Source organism: Colobus angolensis, unplaced genomic scaffold (assembly GCF_000951035.1).
Source record: "Colobus angolensis palliatus isolate OR3802 unplaced genomic scaffold, Cang.pa_1.0 Scaffold49, whole genome shotgun sequence".
Classification (NCBI taxonomy): Eukaryota; Metazoa; Chordata; class Mammalia; order Primates; family Cercopithecidae; genus Colobus; species Colobus angolensis.
In genome coordinates this window covers 9305695-9323927 of record NW_012118376.1, presented here as the reverse complement: position 1 = coordinate 9323927, position 18233 = coordinate 9305695, and the positions used below count along the sequence as shown (strand labels likewise).

Below are 18233 nucleotides of genomic sequence, written 5' to 3'. Positions count from 1 at the left end.
CACAGTGATATTGTTGTCATTTCACTACTCAGTGTTTTGTTCACCAGTTCTGGAGGAGGACCAGCAAAGGTAGAATTTTCCATTATCAGTTACTTGGAAATGGAAAGTATGTATGTCATATATTATCCAAAGGAATAAAATCTTATCTTTTACCATTTAAAAGAATGCAGGGAGGCTGAGCATGATGGCTCACGCCTGTAATCCCAACACTGTGGGAGGCTGAGGTGAGCGAATTACATGAGGTCAGGAGCTTGAAACCAGCCTAGTCAACATGGTGAAATCCCATCTCTACTAAAAATGCAAAAATTAGCTGGGCATGATGACGGGCACCTATAATCCCAGCTACTCTGGAGGCCGAGGCACGAGAATTGTTTGAACCCACAGGCGGAGGTTACAGTGAGCTGAGATCACGCCACTGTACTCCAACCTGGGCGATAGAGTGAGACTCGGCCTCAAAAACAAAAAACAAAAACGGGCTTTTTCTGCTAGTTTTACATTTTTCTTACAAATTTTTTTTGTTTTTGAAGAATTCTGTAAGTTTACAAAAATAGATGTTTGTAAAAATATAAAATAGGCCGGGCGCGGTGGCTCAAGCCTGTAATCCCAGCACTTTGGGAGGCCGAGACGGGCGGATCACAAGGTCAGGAGATCGAGACCATCCTGGCTAACACGGTGAAACCCCGTCTCTACTAAAAAATACAAAAAACTAGCCGGGCGATGTGGCGGCGCCTGTAGTCCCAGCTACTCAGGAGGCTGAGGCAGGAGAATGGCGTGAACCCGGGAGGCGGAGCTTGCAGTGAGCTGAGATCCGGCCACTGCACTCCAGCCCGGGCGGCAGAGTGAGACTCCGTCTCAAAAAAAAAAAAAAAAAAAAAAAATATAAAATAATCTGTAGTTGAAGAAATTTATGAACATGAAAACAGTGGAAAATGATCTTGAAATGATTATAGATTCCTAGGAAGTTGCTAAAATAGTACATAGAGGACCCTCACCCTTCATTTAGTTTCCCCCAAAGGTAACTTCTTAACCAAATCAAGTACACCATCAAAACCAGGCAATTAGACCTAGTATTTCATATCACAATAGGGTGACCATAATCAATAATAATTTAATTGTACATTTAAAATAACTATAAGAGTGTAATTGAATTATTTGTAACACAAAAGCTAAATGCTCGAGGGGATGGATACCCCGTTTTACATGATGTGATTATACACATTGCATGCCTATATCAAAACATGTCATGTACCCCATAAATACGTATACCTACTATGTACCCACAAAAATTAAAAAAAAAAAAAAAACAGGAAATTGAAATTGGTGCAATCCATAGACCTTACGCAGATTTTGCCAATTTTACATACAATCGTGTGTGTGCATGTGTGTATGTATGCATGTAGGTCTATGAAATTTTGTCATGTGTAGATTTGTGTAACCATTACAAGCAAGATAGACAACTGATGCATCACCACAATGATCTCTTTCATGTTGTACTCATGCACCTTTCCCCCAAACCCCCTACTCATTCTTAAACCCGTAAATCATTTTTGAAAAATAACTAAAAACTTGTTAAATTTAAATTATGATGAACGTTTATCTAACATTTTGCCACCTAAGCATTCCTATTCATCCTAAGTGATTCAAGTATTATCCTTTTGTTAAATGAGCTACCAATCTACAGTTCCAAACTGTTAGAACTATACAGTGTTTCTGTTTTACCAAATTAAACACTTCCTTGCTGGGTCTGACTGGCAGACCCTGACTGAACGACAAATTCACTCAGACACAGGTATTTAGTGAAGGAGTGGGCTAGGGGACCAGGCTACTTACAGACCCTAAGGAGGGTGCTATAAAGAGTCAGCAGCTGTGGCTTTGACAAGCTGGCGCTGCGGGCATTTATTCAGTATAGATTTAATGACAAAGGCTTGAATCAACATGCTTTGTGGGTAAATTATATTGCTGACCCCCTACGTAGAGAGCAGTCTTGAGTGCACATGATAAAAGGTCGGTTTTAGGACAACATGCGTAAACAAGCTATTTAGATAAACTCCTGTACATTCCCTTGTATCTAAGCCTTAAGCTTTTAGGCTTCTGATAAGAGAATGGCTGCCTTCAGTAAAAGTATCTCAAAACTTGCAAAACCCCCTGGCCTTCCAAGAAGGTTTGCTTCTATTCCTGTAATTTCTCTCACTACCAAGACCGATCTCCCACACTTGCTGTGCATGGTGCATTTTCCTAGACATAGAGGAAAGGATACATAAAGACAAATACAGTGTAATAGTCCCTAGTCTGAAAGGGACTTTCAAGCAAAGTAGTGGAGGGAGATAAATGAAGTAATGAAGTGAACAAAGTAATATGCCAAGTGGAGCAGAGTAAAAGAATACTCTGCCTGCAGATTTCAAACTGGGTCATTAGTATTAAAGCAGGGCCACTGTTTAATCCTTTCCCCTCACTAATAGAGTACTCCAAAATAAATTTCACGGATTGAAGAGCTTTGTGAGTTTACAAAATAGACGTTTGTAAAAACATAGAATAAAATATGTAGATAGAGAAAATTCTGAGCATAAAAGCAGTGGAAAAAATCACAAAGGGAAAACTGACTATATTTGGCTTCATAATGATTATAAACTTAACGTATAACAGAAATCAGTATGTAAACAAAAAACTAACAACAACAAAAATTGCCACAAATAAGTTTTACATTTCTTTCAAAGTATAAATCACCCATTTCAGTTTTAAAAATGTTTAAGATCCTTGGCAGGAAATCAGCAAAAAACTGGGAATGACAACTCACAAAAGAAATAAAAATGACTTGAAAACATTAAAAAAAAAAGTTTTCCTCCTTAAGTAACTAGAAATGAGAGTGTTCTCATTAGTGTGAGAAATGGATCAGGGCATCAGTCCAGGACTTGATGATTGTTTTTTCTTTTTCTTTTTTTTTTTTTTTTGAGATGGAGTCTCACTGGATTGCCCAGGCTGGAGTGCAGTGGCACCATCTTGGCTCACTGCAACCTTCACCTCCCAGGTTCAAGCAATTCTTCTGCCTCAGCCTCCCTAGTAGCTGAGATTACAGACACATGCCACTACACCCAGCTAATTTTTGTATTTTTAGTAGAGACAAGGTTTCACTATGTTGGCCAGGCTGGTCTTGAACTCCTGACCTTGTGATCTGCCCGCCTTGGCCTCCCAAAGTTCTGGGATTACAGGCGTGAACCACCACGCCCAGCCTTTTTTTTTGAGACAGAGTTTCACTCTGTCATCCAGGCTGGAGTGCAGTGGCACGATCTCGGCTCACTGCAACCTCTACTGCCCAGGTTCAAGCAATTCTCCTGCCTCAGCCTCCTGAGTAGCTGGAATTATAGGTACCTGCCACCGCACCTGGCTAATTTTTGTACTTTTAGTAGAGACGGGGTTTCACCATATTGGTCAGGCTGGTCTTGAACTCCTGACCTCATGATCCACCCACCTCAGCCTCCCTAAGTGCTGGGATTACAGGCATGAGCCACCGTGCCCGGCCTTTTTTTTCTTAATTATGAGACTGAAGCATTACAGAATTCTCAGTTGCCTTCTTTGTTAACAAAATATTAAGTTATGTTCTCTGTATTTGATTGTTGTTGATGTTGCCATATCCTAACTCAGTGAAAACTTAAGAAATTTAAAATTACATGGTTTTTCTTATGTGTAGCATACTGAATTTTGTTGTAATACCGCACTAACAGAGAATTTATCCATTATAGTGGTAATCATATAATGAATAGAAGAGTATCCTCACTTTGCATTGTAAACTTTAATAGAAGTATTGTATTATACTTCCATTGTAGGTATATATAATACACTTATGTATCCATATATAATAGGTATTCTACAAGTATATGTATCATACAAGACATGTTATACCTGTAAATTTGTAAATATAGAATGTATAGTAATGCTATTTAGCCAGGCACAGTGGCTCATGCCTGTAATCCCAGGACTTTGGGAGACCAAGGCGGGCAGATCACAAGGCCAAGAGATCGAGACCAGCCTGGCCAACATGGTGAAACCCTGTCTGTACTAAAAATGCAAAAATTAGCCGGGCATGGTGATATGCACCTGTAATCCCAGCTACTCAGGAGGCTGAGGCAGGAGAATCACTTGAACCCGGGAGACGGAGGTTGCAGTGAGTTGAGATCGTGCCACTGCACTCCAGCCTGGGCAACAGAGTGAGACTCTTCTAAAAAAAAAAAAAAAAAGGAATGTATAGTAATGCTATTTAGATTGCTCTTGAAGCTACCCTTCTGAAATATTTACATAAACTAAGCTAATAATTTTCTTTTATGAAAACCTTTTTCCTCAACCTGGACAGCATGGCTAGACCTGGTCTCTACAAATAAAAAATTAACCAGGCATGGTAGCACATGCCTGTGGTCCCAGCTGTTCATTAGGCTGAGGCAAAAGGATCACTGGAGCCCAGGAATTGTAGGCTGCAGTGAGCTGTATTCATGCCACTGTACTCCAGCCTGGGTGACGCAAGACCTGTCTGGAAAAAAAAAAAAAAAAAACTTTTCCCTGGAATGAGAACATAAATTTTAAGTTTATCAGCTTTTTAAGTACTTTATACTTTACTAGATCTTAGAAATGACTTTGCTGGTTTTACCGTGCCCTCTGGATTATTTTTCTGTAGAGGAGTAGTATCTAGAATATTCTTTATTCCTTGCATATTGTAGAGTAAAACAAGTTCCTACTAGTTATTCTTTAGCTACTTGGGCTTTTCAACCAAAAGTAAAGTAGCATTTAGGAAGGTTGATTCTGTAAACAGTAACAATTTGTGTACAGTAATGTGTCTAGCCATGTTAGCAAAGAGATAATCAGCGTTATCATTAGTTTATATCTCTTTGATGTCTTACTGCTAATACTGTAAGCTTATCTAAGAGCTTTAATGTCAGATGTTTTTTCAGTTTTTAATGCATTTTTGTAAATGCTTACTTGAGAAAATGTTTTTCTACGGTCTTAAAAATCAACCCTTGAAAAAGTCATCCTTGATGTTATTTTCTTTATTTTCAGACAAGAGGAGCTGCTTTTTTCATTATTGCTGTGATCTGTTTATTGCTTTTTGACAATGATGATCTCATGGCTAAAATGGCTGAACACCGTATCCTTTTGGAATAGATCAGAGTTGTTTAAAGTCTTGCAGAAAACTAGAAGGCTGGAACAATGGAAAAAGAAAGGATGAGTGAATTAAACTGATCAATGATGAATGAAACTTTCATAGATTAATGTAGATATTCTAAATCAGTATTCAAATAATGAACAAACTCATTATAAGTTAAATATTTTATAGCGTCTCTGTATCACCTACAGTACCCTAAATTTTCAGAAAGGTAGGGACATTGAAAGAATATTTTGGAATGTCCTGGTGCTGGGGGAAAAAAAAGGTGATTTGCCACTCAACATAATGTTTGCTCCCTTATAATTTAACAATTTAAATGCTCATAAATGAAAACCCTTTGGTATCTTCTTGCCTGAAAGAAAAAGTTCGAATTTCCTTACCTAGTATTCGTTGTCTTGCTCTAAATTATTATCTTAGCTCAGCCCCAACTCTTCTCTTGTAGAAACCCAACTCTCTAGTCAAATATATCTACTCATTTTACTCTACAGACATGCCTTTTTTCTATTTTCTATTCATACATCCTTACCCACTCCATCCAGCAGAACTCCAAGCACCAGTTTTTATTCTTCTATTACTGATACTTACTGCCGTAAAACTTATTAGTAAACTAATAATAATTTTCTTTGTTACAATGAGGGAGAAGAGTATGACTTTGGAAAAGCCCCAGGTTGCTTGTGATACAACCTCTATTCCCCACCCTCTTCTGTTTGCCACTTACTCTGCTAAGATTTATGTGGTCAGTGACTTAGAAAACAGATTTAGGACTCATTTTACAAGTCACTTTTAAAGGGCAACCTTAATTCTACTAGACAGGAGTGGTCCAGGGAGATTCCTTGCTCTTGTACCTTTGTTGTACTTAAAGTATGTATGCAATATGTCTTTTAGAGGTTAACTACTAAAATCTAGCAAGTTTATCTTAAGCACTATTATAATTGTTTTGGAGACAACAAAATAAATACAGGCATTCCAATTTATAAATGAGGTCCTGGAATTAAATGTGAGATTGTTTTGTTTTGTTTTTAAGTGAAACACATTATTGAAAGTAATTAGGTTTGGGGCCCCCAGATCAGTCTATATGTAATCCAAAATAGTGTAACTAAAATTTCAGGAGAACTTCAGGTGTCAAAGAGTGACTTTTTGGAATTTTTTTCCTTTACTTCAACTCACTTAGCTGAAGGACATCATGACAGTGCTCTAACTCATATGCTTTACACAGCCATTGCCTTCTTAGGTGTGGCAGATCACAAGGTATGATTTATTTGTTCCTAACAGGATCAAAAGATTCTGAAAAGTTGTAGCAACTATAACTTTAAAGGTACATTTAATATAAATTATCAGCTGGGCCCAGTGGCTTATGCCTGAAATCCCAGCACTTTGGGAGGCTGAGGCAGGTGGATCACCTGAGGTCGGGAGTTCAAGACCAGCCTGACCAACATAGAAAACCCATCTCTACTAACAAATACAAAATTAGCCAGATGTGGTGGCACATGCTTATAATCCCAGCTCCTCAGGAGGCTGAGGCAGGAGAATCACTTGAACCCAGGAGGCCAAGATTGCAGTGAGCCAAGGTTGCGCCATTGCACTTCAGCCTGGGCAACAAAAGTGAAACTCTGTCTCAATAAAAAAAAATTACCATTCATTTATAACATTGCCTGCCATTTAAGTAGTTAAGTAACTCAGTATATGGGAAAAATATACTAGTTCCATTTCTTTAAATATTATGTTAGCCTGGTGTGGTGGTGTGTGCCAGTAGTCCCAGCTACTTGGGAGGCTGAGACAGGAGGATCTCTTTGATCACAGGAGTTTGACGCTGCAGTGAGCTATGATCATGCCACTATACTTCAGCCTGGGTGACATAGCAAGACCCCGTCTCTGGGGAAAAAATACAAAACAAAACATCATGTATTTAAGGATTGACTATTGAACTGTATGTGTTTCTAATGAGACTTATCTAATTTTTACTTACAGGGTGGAGTATTATTGCTAGTACTGGCTTTATGTTGTAAAGTTGGTTTTCATACAGCTTCCAGAAAGCTCTCTATCGACGTTGGTGGAGCTAAACGTCTTCAGGCTTTATCTCATCTTGTTTCTGTGCTTCTCTTGTGCCCATGGGTCATTGTTCTTTCTGTGACAACTGAGGTAAGATAAGAGCAAGAATTTATTGCTATTAAATTGCTAGTAAAATGAATTGCTATTAAATTTTTAGTTCACTATATTCAATAAATTGTATTTTAATTTGAGGTTGAAAGTGGCTTAAATTGTCTTTGCTTTTTCTTTGTAGTTTTTTTTTTTTTAATTTGGAGTTAATTTTATTGTTTGTAGAAAATACAAATCAAAGGCTATTACATTTATATATCCCTCACATTCCTATGGCCCAAAAGAATCATTTGAAGAAGCAGCAATTAACCATGTGTTAGGCTTAAGGATTGTGTGTCGCCTAGTGTTTATCGAATGATTACACAATAGTGCTTTTGTTTTTTAAAACTTTGGAGAATATTGAGAAAATGTACCAATATCTTACAGCTTTTATATGTTGGCATATTATGAATCATATTGAATCATGCGGTTATTTATATATTAAAAGATTAACAGAAACATCTTGTAAGATGTGAACTTTATACATGTATAGTCTTGACAATTCTTTTTTTTTAATTTCTAGAGTAAAGTCGAGTCTTGGTTTTCTCTCATTATGCCTTTTGCAACGGTTATCTTTTTTGTCATGATCCTGGATTTCTATGTGGATTCCATTTGTTCAGTCAAAATGGAAGTTTCCAAATGTGCTCGTTATGGATCCTTTCCCATTTTTATTAGTGCTCTCCTTTTTGGAAATTTTTGGACACATCCAATAACAGACCAGCTTCGGGCTATGAACAAAGCAGCACACCAGGAGAGCACTGAACACGTCCTGTCTGGAGGAGTGGTAGTGAGTGCTATATTCTTCATTTTGTGTAAGCATTTTCTCCCTTGTTTTTATTTTAACAAATTTTTATTTACGGATTTTGATGGTCAAATCATTTACTTAATTTGGGAAATTTTTCAGTGCTTGCATTTAGTGCTGACAGTTACTGTGTTGGTTTTGGTAGCTTAAACTTCTAAAATTTAAACAATATTCTTTTTTTCTCTTTGTAGCTGCCAATATCTTATCATCTCCCTCTAAGAGAGGACAAAAAGGTACCCTTATTGGATATTCTCCTGAAGGAACACCTCTTTATAACTTCATGGGTGACGCTTTTCAGCATAGCTCTCAATCAATCCCTAGGTTTATTAAGGAATCACTAAAACAAATTCTTGAGGAGAGTGACTCTAGGCAGATCTTTTACTTCTTGTGCTTGAATCTGGTAAGATTTTTAAATGTTAATTGGCATATCCTAAAAGCATAATATTTTAATTTTGATAGTTCTTGTATAAGTTTAGTACTTCCCAAATTTCTGATAATAAGATGGGCTAAAATTTAAATTTCTTCTAAGTATAATAGCAAGATGACGAGATCATATTCAGACTACTTAGGCAATTCTTAAGTCATGTGCCACTATGCTCAGCCATTTAAGCAAACAATTTGTGAGGCATTTCAGAAGCATTGATTTGGTATGTTCCTTCAAATCAGTAAATATAGTAGCATTTAAAGAATTCTAATAACTTACAGGATCTCACTATTAGCAACCAATGTTACAAATCACCTATTGCTAACATTTTATAACCTAGTTTATTATTTTTATAGACATATAAACAAAACCATTTTTAAATAGTTTGTAAAATGGATTTATCTAAGTTTTTTACAATTTAGTAGTTTGTAAAATGGATTTATCTTAGTTTTTTTACAATTCGTGTGAAATAGGGTTTCCAATATAAGTGGCGGTTAAATAACTAAACAATTATAGCAGATCTTCAAGTAAATTTGGATAATTAAGGGTTAAAATCCTCCTAACTGAAACGTAGTTCCCAACATACTCCTCCCTTTTGTGTGTGTGTGTGATATTTTTAGCTTTTTACCTTTGTGGAATTATTCTACGGCGTGTTGACGAACAGTCTGGGCCTGATCTCAGATGGATTTCACATGCTCTTTGACTGCTCTGCTTTGGTCATGGGACTTTTTGCTGCCCTGATGAGTAGGTGGAAAGCCACTCGGATTTTCTCCTATGGGTAGGTACACTGACTGTTGAGGTGGTATATCTTAAGTGCAAAGTCCATGTTAAGGAACAGAATTATATTACTTATATTACTTTTAGTACAAACAATTTCCAAATCTTCATTTTTAAAAAATGTGAAATAAATAAGGGGATATTAATTGGGCATTTGATAAATACTGAATGGAATTAAGCTCAAAGATTATGCTCCCTTGGCTGAGCATGGTGGCTCATGCCTGTAATCCTAGCACTTTGGGAGGCCAAGACAGGCAGATCACCTGAGGTCAGGAGTTCGAGACCAGCCTGGCCAACATGGTGAAACCTCATCTGTACTAAAAATACAAAAATTAGCCAGGTATGGTGGCATGCACCTGTAGCCCCAGCTACTTGGAAGGCTGAGGCAGGAGAATCTCTTGAACCCAGAAGGGTTCCCAGAGGTTGCAGTGAGCCAAGATCGCACCACTGCACTCCAGCCTGGGCAACCGAGTGAGACTATGTCTCAAAAATAAAAAAGAGAGAGAGAGGGCCGGGTGCAGTGACTAACGCCTGTAATCCCAGCACTTTGGGAGGCCAAGGCAGGCAGATCACGAGGTCAGGAGATGAGACCATCCTGGCTAACATGGTGAAACCCCGTCTCTTTGTACTAAAAATACAAAAAAATTAGCCAGGCATGGTGCTGGGTACCTGTAGTCCCAGCTACTTGGGAGGCTGAGGCAGGAGAATAGTGTGAACCCGGGAGGCGGAGCTTGCAGCGAGCCAAGATTGTGCCACTGCACTCCAGCCTGGACGACAGAGCGAGACTCCGTCTCAAGAAGGACTTTGATGAATATGTAAAATTTTAACGAACAGATATATATGTCTATATATATCTAGATATATGAAGGACCTTCCAGGCATTAATATGATATTTAAAATATTGCTAACATTCTAATATTATTAATTATTTAGTAGTATGAAAATTTGGACTTGTTTCCTCATTTATAAAGTTTGTACTTTAAAAATATTTGCCATTTTTCTTTTCTGAAAAATGTTCTATGTTTTTAGGTACGGCCGAATAGAAATTCTGTCTGGATTTATTAATGGACTTTTTCTAATAGTAATAGCGTTTTTTGTGTTTATGGAGTCAGTGGCTAGATTGATTGATCCTCCAGAATTAGACACTCACATGTTAACAGTAAGTCTTTTTATTTTCCTATTTGAATTTCTAGTCATACTTACATAGTTTTTTCTATCCTAAAGTAGTTATTACTCTAAGAAGATTTTATTTTTTATTTATATCAATATGACTTCCTATCTTGCTGTTCACATTTATACTACTTCCTCTTAGAAATTCTCTCTTTTTTTTTTTTGAGGCAGAGTCTCTGTTTTCCAGGCTGGAGTGCAGTGGCACGATCTCAGCTCACTGCAACCTCCACCTCTCAGGCTCAAGGGATTCTCATGCCTCAGCCTCCTGAGTAGTTGGGATTACAGGCGTGTGCCACCACACCCAGCTAATTTTTGTATATTTTGTAGAGACAGGGTTTCGCCATGTTGACCAGGCTGGTCACGAACTACTGACCTCAAGCCCTCCTGCCTTGGCATCCCAAAGTGCTGGGATTACAGGCGTGAGCCACTGTGCCTGGCCAGCTGTAGCAACTTTTAATGTTCTCCCTCTACCACCAAAGCTTTACATGTGCTGTTTCTTGTAGTTGGCATGTCCTTTCCTTACTTCTGCCCTTCAGCCTCCGTCAAGATTTTGCTTATGTGTCTCCTCTAGTGAAATACTTTTTTTCTTTTTTTTTTTTGAGACAGGGTCTTGCTCTGTCACCCAGGCTGGAGTGCAGTAGCACAATCTCGGCTCACTGTAACCTCCGCCTCCCGGGTTCAAGCGATTCTCCTGTCTCATCCCCCTGAGTAGCTGGGACCTTAGACGCCCACCACCACGCCCGGCTAATTTTTGTAAATACTTTCTTTTAATCCCCCTCTTATCTCCTCAAAGTTTGTTAGATTCCTTTTCTCAGTATTCTCATTGTGCATTCTTCTTTTAGCAACATTCAGTTGCAGTTGTTTAATTTGTCATTCTTCCACAATTAAGATATATAAGTATCTTCAGGACCTGAATTATGTATTATTAACTCGTAAGTTCTAGCACCTGGCTTGTCATAGGAAATCAGTTGTTAAATGACTAAAAGCAGCTCTGAATCTTGCTGGTGGAAGCATACATGAGTAAAATGTTTCTAGAATAAGTTTGGAAAAATAGACTTTTTTGGATTTTTAAGAGCTTGTATCCTTTGACATTTAATATTTATCATACATAAACATTCACACAAACATATAGAAGTACATGATTCAGTCCGGGGGCGGTGACTCACACCTGTAATCCCAGCACTTTGGGAGGCCGAGGTGGTTGGATCACCTGAGGTCAGGAGTTTGAGACCAGTCTGGTCCACATAGTGAAACCCCATCTCTACTGAAAATACAAAAATTAGCCGGATGTGGTGGCACACACCTGTAATCCCAGCTAGTTGGGAGGCTGAGGCAGGAGAATCACTTGAACCAGGTGGCAGAGGCTTCAGTGAGTCCAGGTTGTGCCACTGTACTCCAGCCTGGGTGACAGAGAGACTCTGTCAAAAAAAGAAAAAAAAGGTAGTACATGATTCATTGTACCCTTATTTATAATAGTGAAAAAATGGAAACAATTCACTGTCCACCAGTGAAAAAAGTAATTAAATAAAATTGTTATCTATATAATAGAATACTATGGAGCTACTGAAAAGAATGAGATATATCTGTATATACTGGCATGAAAATATTTACAAGATGCACTAGTGAAAAACAAACTGTAGGCCAGACGTGGTGGCGGGCGCCTATAATCCCACCTGCTTGGGTGGCTGAGGCAGGAGAATCGCTTGAACCTGGGAGGCGGAGGTTGCAATAAGCTGGGATCATGCCACTGCACTTCAGCCTGGGCGACAGAGCAAATCTCTGTCTCAAAATAAGAAAAAAATTGTAAAAGAGTATTATGATTACATTGTTGGTTTTAAAGGGTGTTATGTGTATGTATGTTAGTACATAGATGGAAAATATACCATTTTAAGCATGACTAACCCTTGGTGGTAGAATTATAGGAGACTTTCATCTTCTACATTTTTATTTTCCTGATAAAATACACAATGATGATGTATTTTTCAGTGGGGGAGAAGGAGTACTTATGAGATGATGGAGTCTCTGTAAGCAGTACTTGGTTTCATTCAAAGTCATTAACCATCTACAAGCTTATAAAGCCTAATGACATTTTAAAATCTGGAGTCAAATGGTCCCAATCACAGGAAGAAGTAAATAACCTCCCTACACATTTAATAAAGTAAATCTCTTACTACTTTTGAAAAGTAATTAAAAGTATTTGTCCTTCTCACTTTATATTTTCCTTTTATAAAACAAATGGATTGCTTTAAATTGTAGATGTAGGCAAATTAACACCCTGAGCTACTACTATTCAAGATAATTTTATAAGAGCAGATAATCAAGGATAAGTAACTTTGTTTATCCTTTGGAGTGTTATTGTGGTACCATTAAATTAAAGTAATTTCATTCACTTTGTTAAGAAAAAAATGAGAGACCAGGCATAGTGGCTCATGCCTGTAATCCCATAATCCCAACACTTTTGGAGGCCAAGGCGGGAAGATCGCTTGAGCCCAGGAGTTTGAGGACAGCCTGGGCAACGTAGACCCTGTCTCTACCAAAGAAAAAAGTTTGTTTTTAGTTTAAATAAATGAGAGATTACTATTGTATGTTTGCTTTTTCATTATACTTGTTTTACTTTGGAAAATTTTACTGTGTTTAAGACATAATAAGACCATATTTGGAATCTGCTCATTGATAAATTATCATTATTTGCATATGAACTCTTCTAATTTACCTAGTAATATAAACAAGATTTCAGGTACAGTGTATGCTTGCCCTAGTAAGCAGTACTTTCAAACTCTTAAATAAACAAAACTTGGCATCATTAATTTATACATAAACCATAAACCATGTACATACCATTCTTAATTGAAATAAGTCCAGATTCCTCTATTTACCAATTTTGCTTGATATTTGAAAGTTAAAATGTTTCTTCTAAAATATTCTAAAATTCATATTTTTAAAATTTGGACTTACTGAAACCTAGTAAAGTTTTACTGTGAATACTTTCAAAACTGTAAACAGAAAAACATATATAGCTATATAATAACTTTTAAATAACAAGTTTATTTTTAAATTACTAATTTAAAGGGTTTTTTTTCTCCCTTTTACTAGCCAGTCTCAGTTGGAGGGCTGATAGTAAACCTTATTGGTATCTGTGCCTTTAGCCATGCCCATAGCCATGCCCATGGAGCTTCTCAAGGAAGCTGTCACTCATCTGATCACAGCCATTCACATCATATGCATGGACACAGTGACCATGGGCATGGTCACAGCCATGGATCTGCAGGCGGAGGCATGAATGCTAACATGAGGGGTGAGTCCTTGCAAAATATTATCCTACTTTTCGACTGTGTTCTAAATTGACCCTCTGTGTTTATTTGTATTAAGTTTTGGGCTTCTGGTATGATATGATTTTTAAAAAGCAATCTGTGAGTAAAAGAAAGGTCTGAAGCTATCGCTATAGAAAATACTCTTCCCTGAATACACATAAAATTAAATATTTTTCAGCCTTTAAAAAGAGGAACATTCTGGTTGGGGGCGCAGTGGTTCACGCCTGTTAATCCCAGCAATTTGGGAAGCTGAGGCGGGAATACCACCTGAGGACAGGAGTTTGAGACCAGCCTGGCCAATATGGTGAAACCCTATCTCTACTAAAAATTCAAAAATTAGCCGGGCATGGTAGCGGGTGCCTGTAATCCCAGCTACTCAGGAGGCCGAGGCTGGAGAATCCCTTGAACCCAGGAGGCAGAGGTTGCAGTGAGCCAAGATTGCACTACTGCACTCCAGCCTGGGAGACACAGCGAGACTCCATCTCAAAAAAGAAAAAAAAAAAAAATTTAAAAAGGGACATTTTATGCTTTTTTTGGCAACACATATACTAAAATTAGAAGAGTACAGCAAAGATTAGCATGGCATCTAATTTTAAAAAATAAATAAATAAGTTCTATAATATGTGATAACATAGATGAACTTGAAGGACATTATGCCAGGTGAAATAAGCCAGTCATGGAAAGATAGATACTGCATGCTTCCACTTACATGGAATGAAATTCATAGAACCAAAGGATAGATTGATGGTGGCTAGGATGAGGGGGAAATGGAGGTCACTAAGCCACAGGTATAAAGTATTAATGGCAAGACAAACAAGTTCTAGAGATCTGCTGTACAACATTGTACCTAAAGTCATTGATAATGTTTTGTGCACTTAAAATTTTCTTGTTAATTGTTCTTACCACAATAAAATTTTAAAAATTTTAATGAAAATGAATCTTGCTGTAGAACACAGAAAAAAATTTAAAATAAAAATATAGCAGGAATTCTGATGTCACAGAAATTTTTTTTTTTTTTTCTTTTGAGATGGAGTTTTGCTCTTGTTGCAAAGCTGGAGTGCAATGACACAATCGCGGCTCACCACAACCTCCGCCTCCTGGGTTCAAGTGATTCTCCTGCCTCAGCCTCCTGAGTAGCTGGGATTACCGGCATGCACTACCACACCCAGCTAATTTTGTTTTTGTTTTTGTTTTTTAGTAGAGATGGGTTTTCTCCATGTTGATCAAGCTAGCCTCAAACTCCTGACCTCAGGTGATCCGCCCATCTCAGCCTCCCAAAGTGTTGGGATTACAGGTGTGAGCCACCATGCCCAGCCGTCACAGAAAATTTTTTAAAAAGAAAATGAGGCCAGGCACAGTGGCTCACATCTGTAATCCTAGCACTTTGGGAGGCCGCGGTAGGCAGATCACCTGAGGTCGGGAGTTCAATACCTGTCCCTCCAGCATGGCGAAACCCTGTCTCCACTAAAAATACAAAACAGCTGAGTGTGGTGGCAGGCACCTGTAGTCAGTCTCAGCTACTCAGGAGGCTGAGGCACGAAAATCCCTTGAACCTGGGAGGTGGAGGTTGCAGTGAGCCGAGATTACACCACTTTACTCCAGCCTGGGCAACAGAGTGAGACTCTGTATCCAAAAAAAAAAAAAGAAAATGAAAATATATTTGTTCTTAAATGTTCGTGTTTAAATGATTATAATTATAGAGTACTTTTCATAGTAACAGCTGAATAGATATTAGTTGCAAGGTAAACACAGTGTGCTATTATGAACCCTCATTACAAAAAGGAAATTCTTACTCCTTTTTTAGAAATTTTTATTGCACTATTAAAAAAATGGAGGAAGTACTAATCATTTATTATGATGAACTGTTTATTCTGATTGCTTAATATAAGTAATTTGGGTAATGTCAAAACTTACCTCAAGTATGATTTTTGGGAAGCCTTTCCAGACAAAGTACACCATAAAATTGAGCACGCTGTGTCATGAGTGCCCATGTCCTTATATTTTTACCACTGTATTCTAAATTCCTTGAGGGCAGTGATCATGTTTTAGGCATTCTGAAGTACTAGCCAGTAGCAAAGTATGTGGTGCACTGTAGGTATCCAGTAATATTGGTAGAATGTATTAAAAAACTAAATTAGATGTGCCTTAATTTTTAATGCCCTTGTATATTTTATTTGTAGGTGTATTTCTACATGTTTTGGCAGATACACTTGGCAGCATTGGTGTGATTGTATCCACAATTCTTATAGAGCAGTTTGGATGGTTCATTGCTGACCCGCTCTGTTCTCTTTTTATTGCTATATTAATATTTCTCAGTGTTGTTCCACTGATTAAAGATGCCTGCCAGGTTCTACTCCTGAGATTGCCACCAGAATATGAAAAAGAACTACATATTGCTTTAGAAAAGGTACTGTATGTAATTTCTTCACTACTTTCTTCCTTGAAAATCACATTTTTGAGGTCTTTGCTGGAAATAAAACAGACAACCAAATAAATAATAAAACAAAACAAAAAGAGGCCAAAAAAGAAATATAAAGTAGCATTTAAAATTTAATAAGTTGACCTAACAAGAAATATGCAAGGTATAAATGAGAAAAATACAGTTTAATTTAAAGGACATAAAACAGTGACTGAATAGATGGATGAGATTTTCTTGGATGAAAAGACTCTTTATTATAATGATGTTGATTTTATTTTATTTAGATTTCAATTTGGTTGCCTTCATTGGGTATTTTTGTTTATAGTTTGTGATGTTCTAAAATTATTTGGAACTTACTTGGAAGAGTTAGTGCTTGAGACTAAGAAAACATACAGAATTAATTAATAGGATCCCACTTTGTAATTATAAAGTAACAGAATTACGTGACAAAACTAATAGTTTGGTCCTTGCACAAGAATAAAGATATAAATCAACTTTTAAAAAAATAATAAGTTCCCATTCTTGTGACCTGGGATTGTTTCCTGGGCAGCGCAAAAAAAAAAAAAAGTAACAATAATAATAATAGGTTGTCTGTAAAAGAAGAAATAATAAAAAATGAAAATAAATGAAGAATTATGGTATATAGCATAAAAGAAGAAATAAAAATAATAGGTTGTCCAGAAACAGACACAGGGTTTATGGAATTCAGTATATAGCAAAGATGGTATTTTAGATCACTGGGGAGAAATAGTTGACATAAATAACCAACTTTCGGTTAATTACTTCTCTACTTGGTGGGGAAAAAAAGCTATTATCTCTATGCCATATTACATAAAAATACATTTCCAGTGGATTAAATATGTAAATGACAAAAAAATTATGAAACTACTAAACAGAAAAATATTTTTGTTTGTTTTTGAGAGGGAGTCTTGCTCTGTTGCCAGGCTAGAGTGGAGGGGCGCGATCCCAGCTCACTGCAACCTCCACCTCCCAGGTTCAAGCGATTCTCCTGCCTCAGCCTCCCAAGTTGCTGGGATTACAGGCTTACCACACCCAGCTAATTTTTGTATTTTAGTACAGATGGGGTTTCGCCATGTTGGCGAGGCTGGTCTTGAACTCCTGACCTCAAGCTATCCACCCATCTCAGCCTCCCAAAGTGCTGGGATTAGAGGTGTGAGCCACCACGCCTGGCCAGAAAAATATGTTTATAATGACAAAGATAGGGAAAGCCTTTTTAATATACTTGAAACCAGAAGCCGAAAAGGGAGGATAAAATTTGCAAATTTGACCAGTTGAAAATTGCCAGTTGGTGGAAGATTTCATTAACAAATATAAAACACAAAAGGCAGACCAGGAAAAAACATTTGCAGCACATATAAACAGGCAAAGGCTTACTGTGCATAATACTTTAAGCCAAGAAAAAGACAATCTTAGCTGGGCATGGTGGCTCATGCCTGTAATCCAGCACTTTGAGAGGCTGAGGTGGGCAGATCACTTGAGGCCAGGAGTTCAAGGTCAGCCTGGCCAACATGGTGAAAGCCCATCTCTACTAAAAATACAAAAATTAGCCAAGCATGGTGGCAGGCACCTATAATCCAAGCTACTTGGCAGGCTGAGGCAGGAGAATGGCACGAACCCGGGAGGCGGAGCTTGCATTGAGCCAAGATCACGCCACTGCACTCCAGCCTGGACGACAGAGTGAGACTCCATCTCAAAAAAAAATTAGCTGGGTGTAGTAGTAGTGCACACCAGTAATCCCAGCTACCTGAGTGACTGAAGCATGATAATCGCTTGAACCCAGGGGGCAGAGGTTGCAGTGAGCCAAAAATCATACCACTGTACTCCAACCTGGGCAACAGAGCAAGACTCTGTCTCAAAGGAAAAAACAGTCATGTAGAAAAATAAGATGAGAATATAAACCAGCAATTCCTAGAAATAAACAAATATAAAATAGACTATCTTTCACCTTGTGGTTTTCTACATCATATTAAAGAATTGGGATCTGCTGATGAAAAGATGGCATCTTGAATATTTAAGTTCTATCA

General features: G+C 37.7%; 1 protein-coding gene across 1 annotated transcript in view; it reads left to right on the top strand.

Annotated features, from left to right (window-relative positions):
• The window catches only part of SLC30A5 (solute carrier family 30 (zinc transporter), member 5), a 44877-nt gene that overhangs the window by 18150 nt on the left and 8494 nt on the right, over window positions 1-18233 (top strand). The window contains 10 exon segments of the mRNA XM_011959369.1: window positions 1-69; window positions 5044-5131; window positions 6321-6397; window positions 7118-7288; window positions 7809-8097; window positions 8279-8487; window positions 9132-9289; window positions 10318-10447; window positions 13552-13753; window positions 15950-16176. The exon segment at window positions 1-69 is cut by the window's left edge and continues 6 nt beyond it. Coding sequence (XP_011814759.1) covers window positions 1-69; window positions 5044-5131; window positions 6321-6397; window positions 7118-7288; window positions 7809-8097; window positions 8279-8487; window positions 9132-9289; window positions 10318-10447; window positions 13552-13753; window positions 15950-16176 — 1620 coding nt within the window.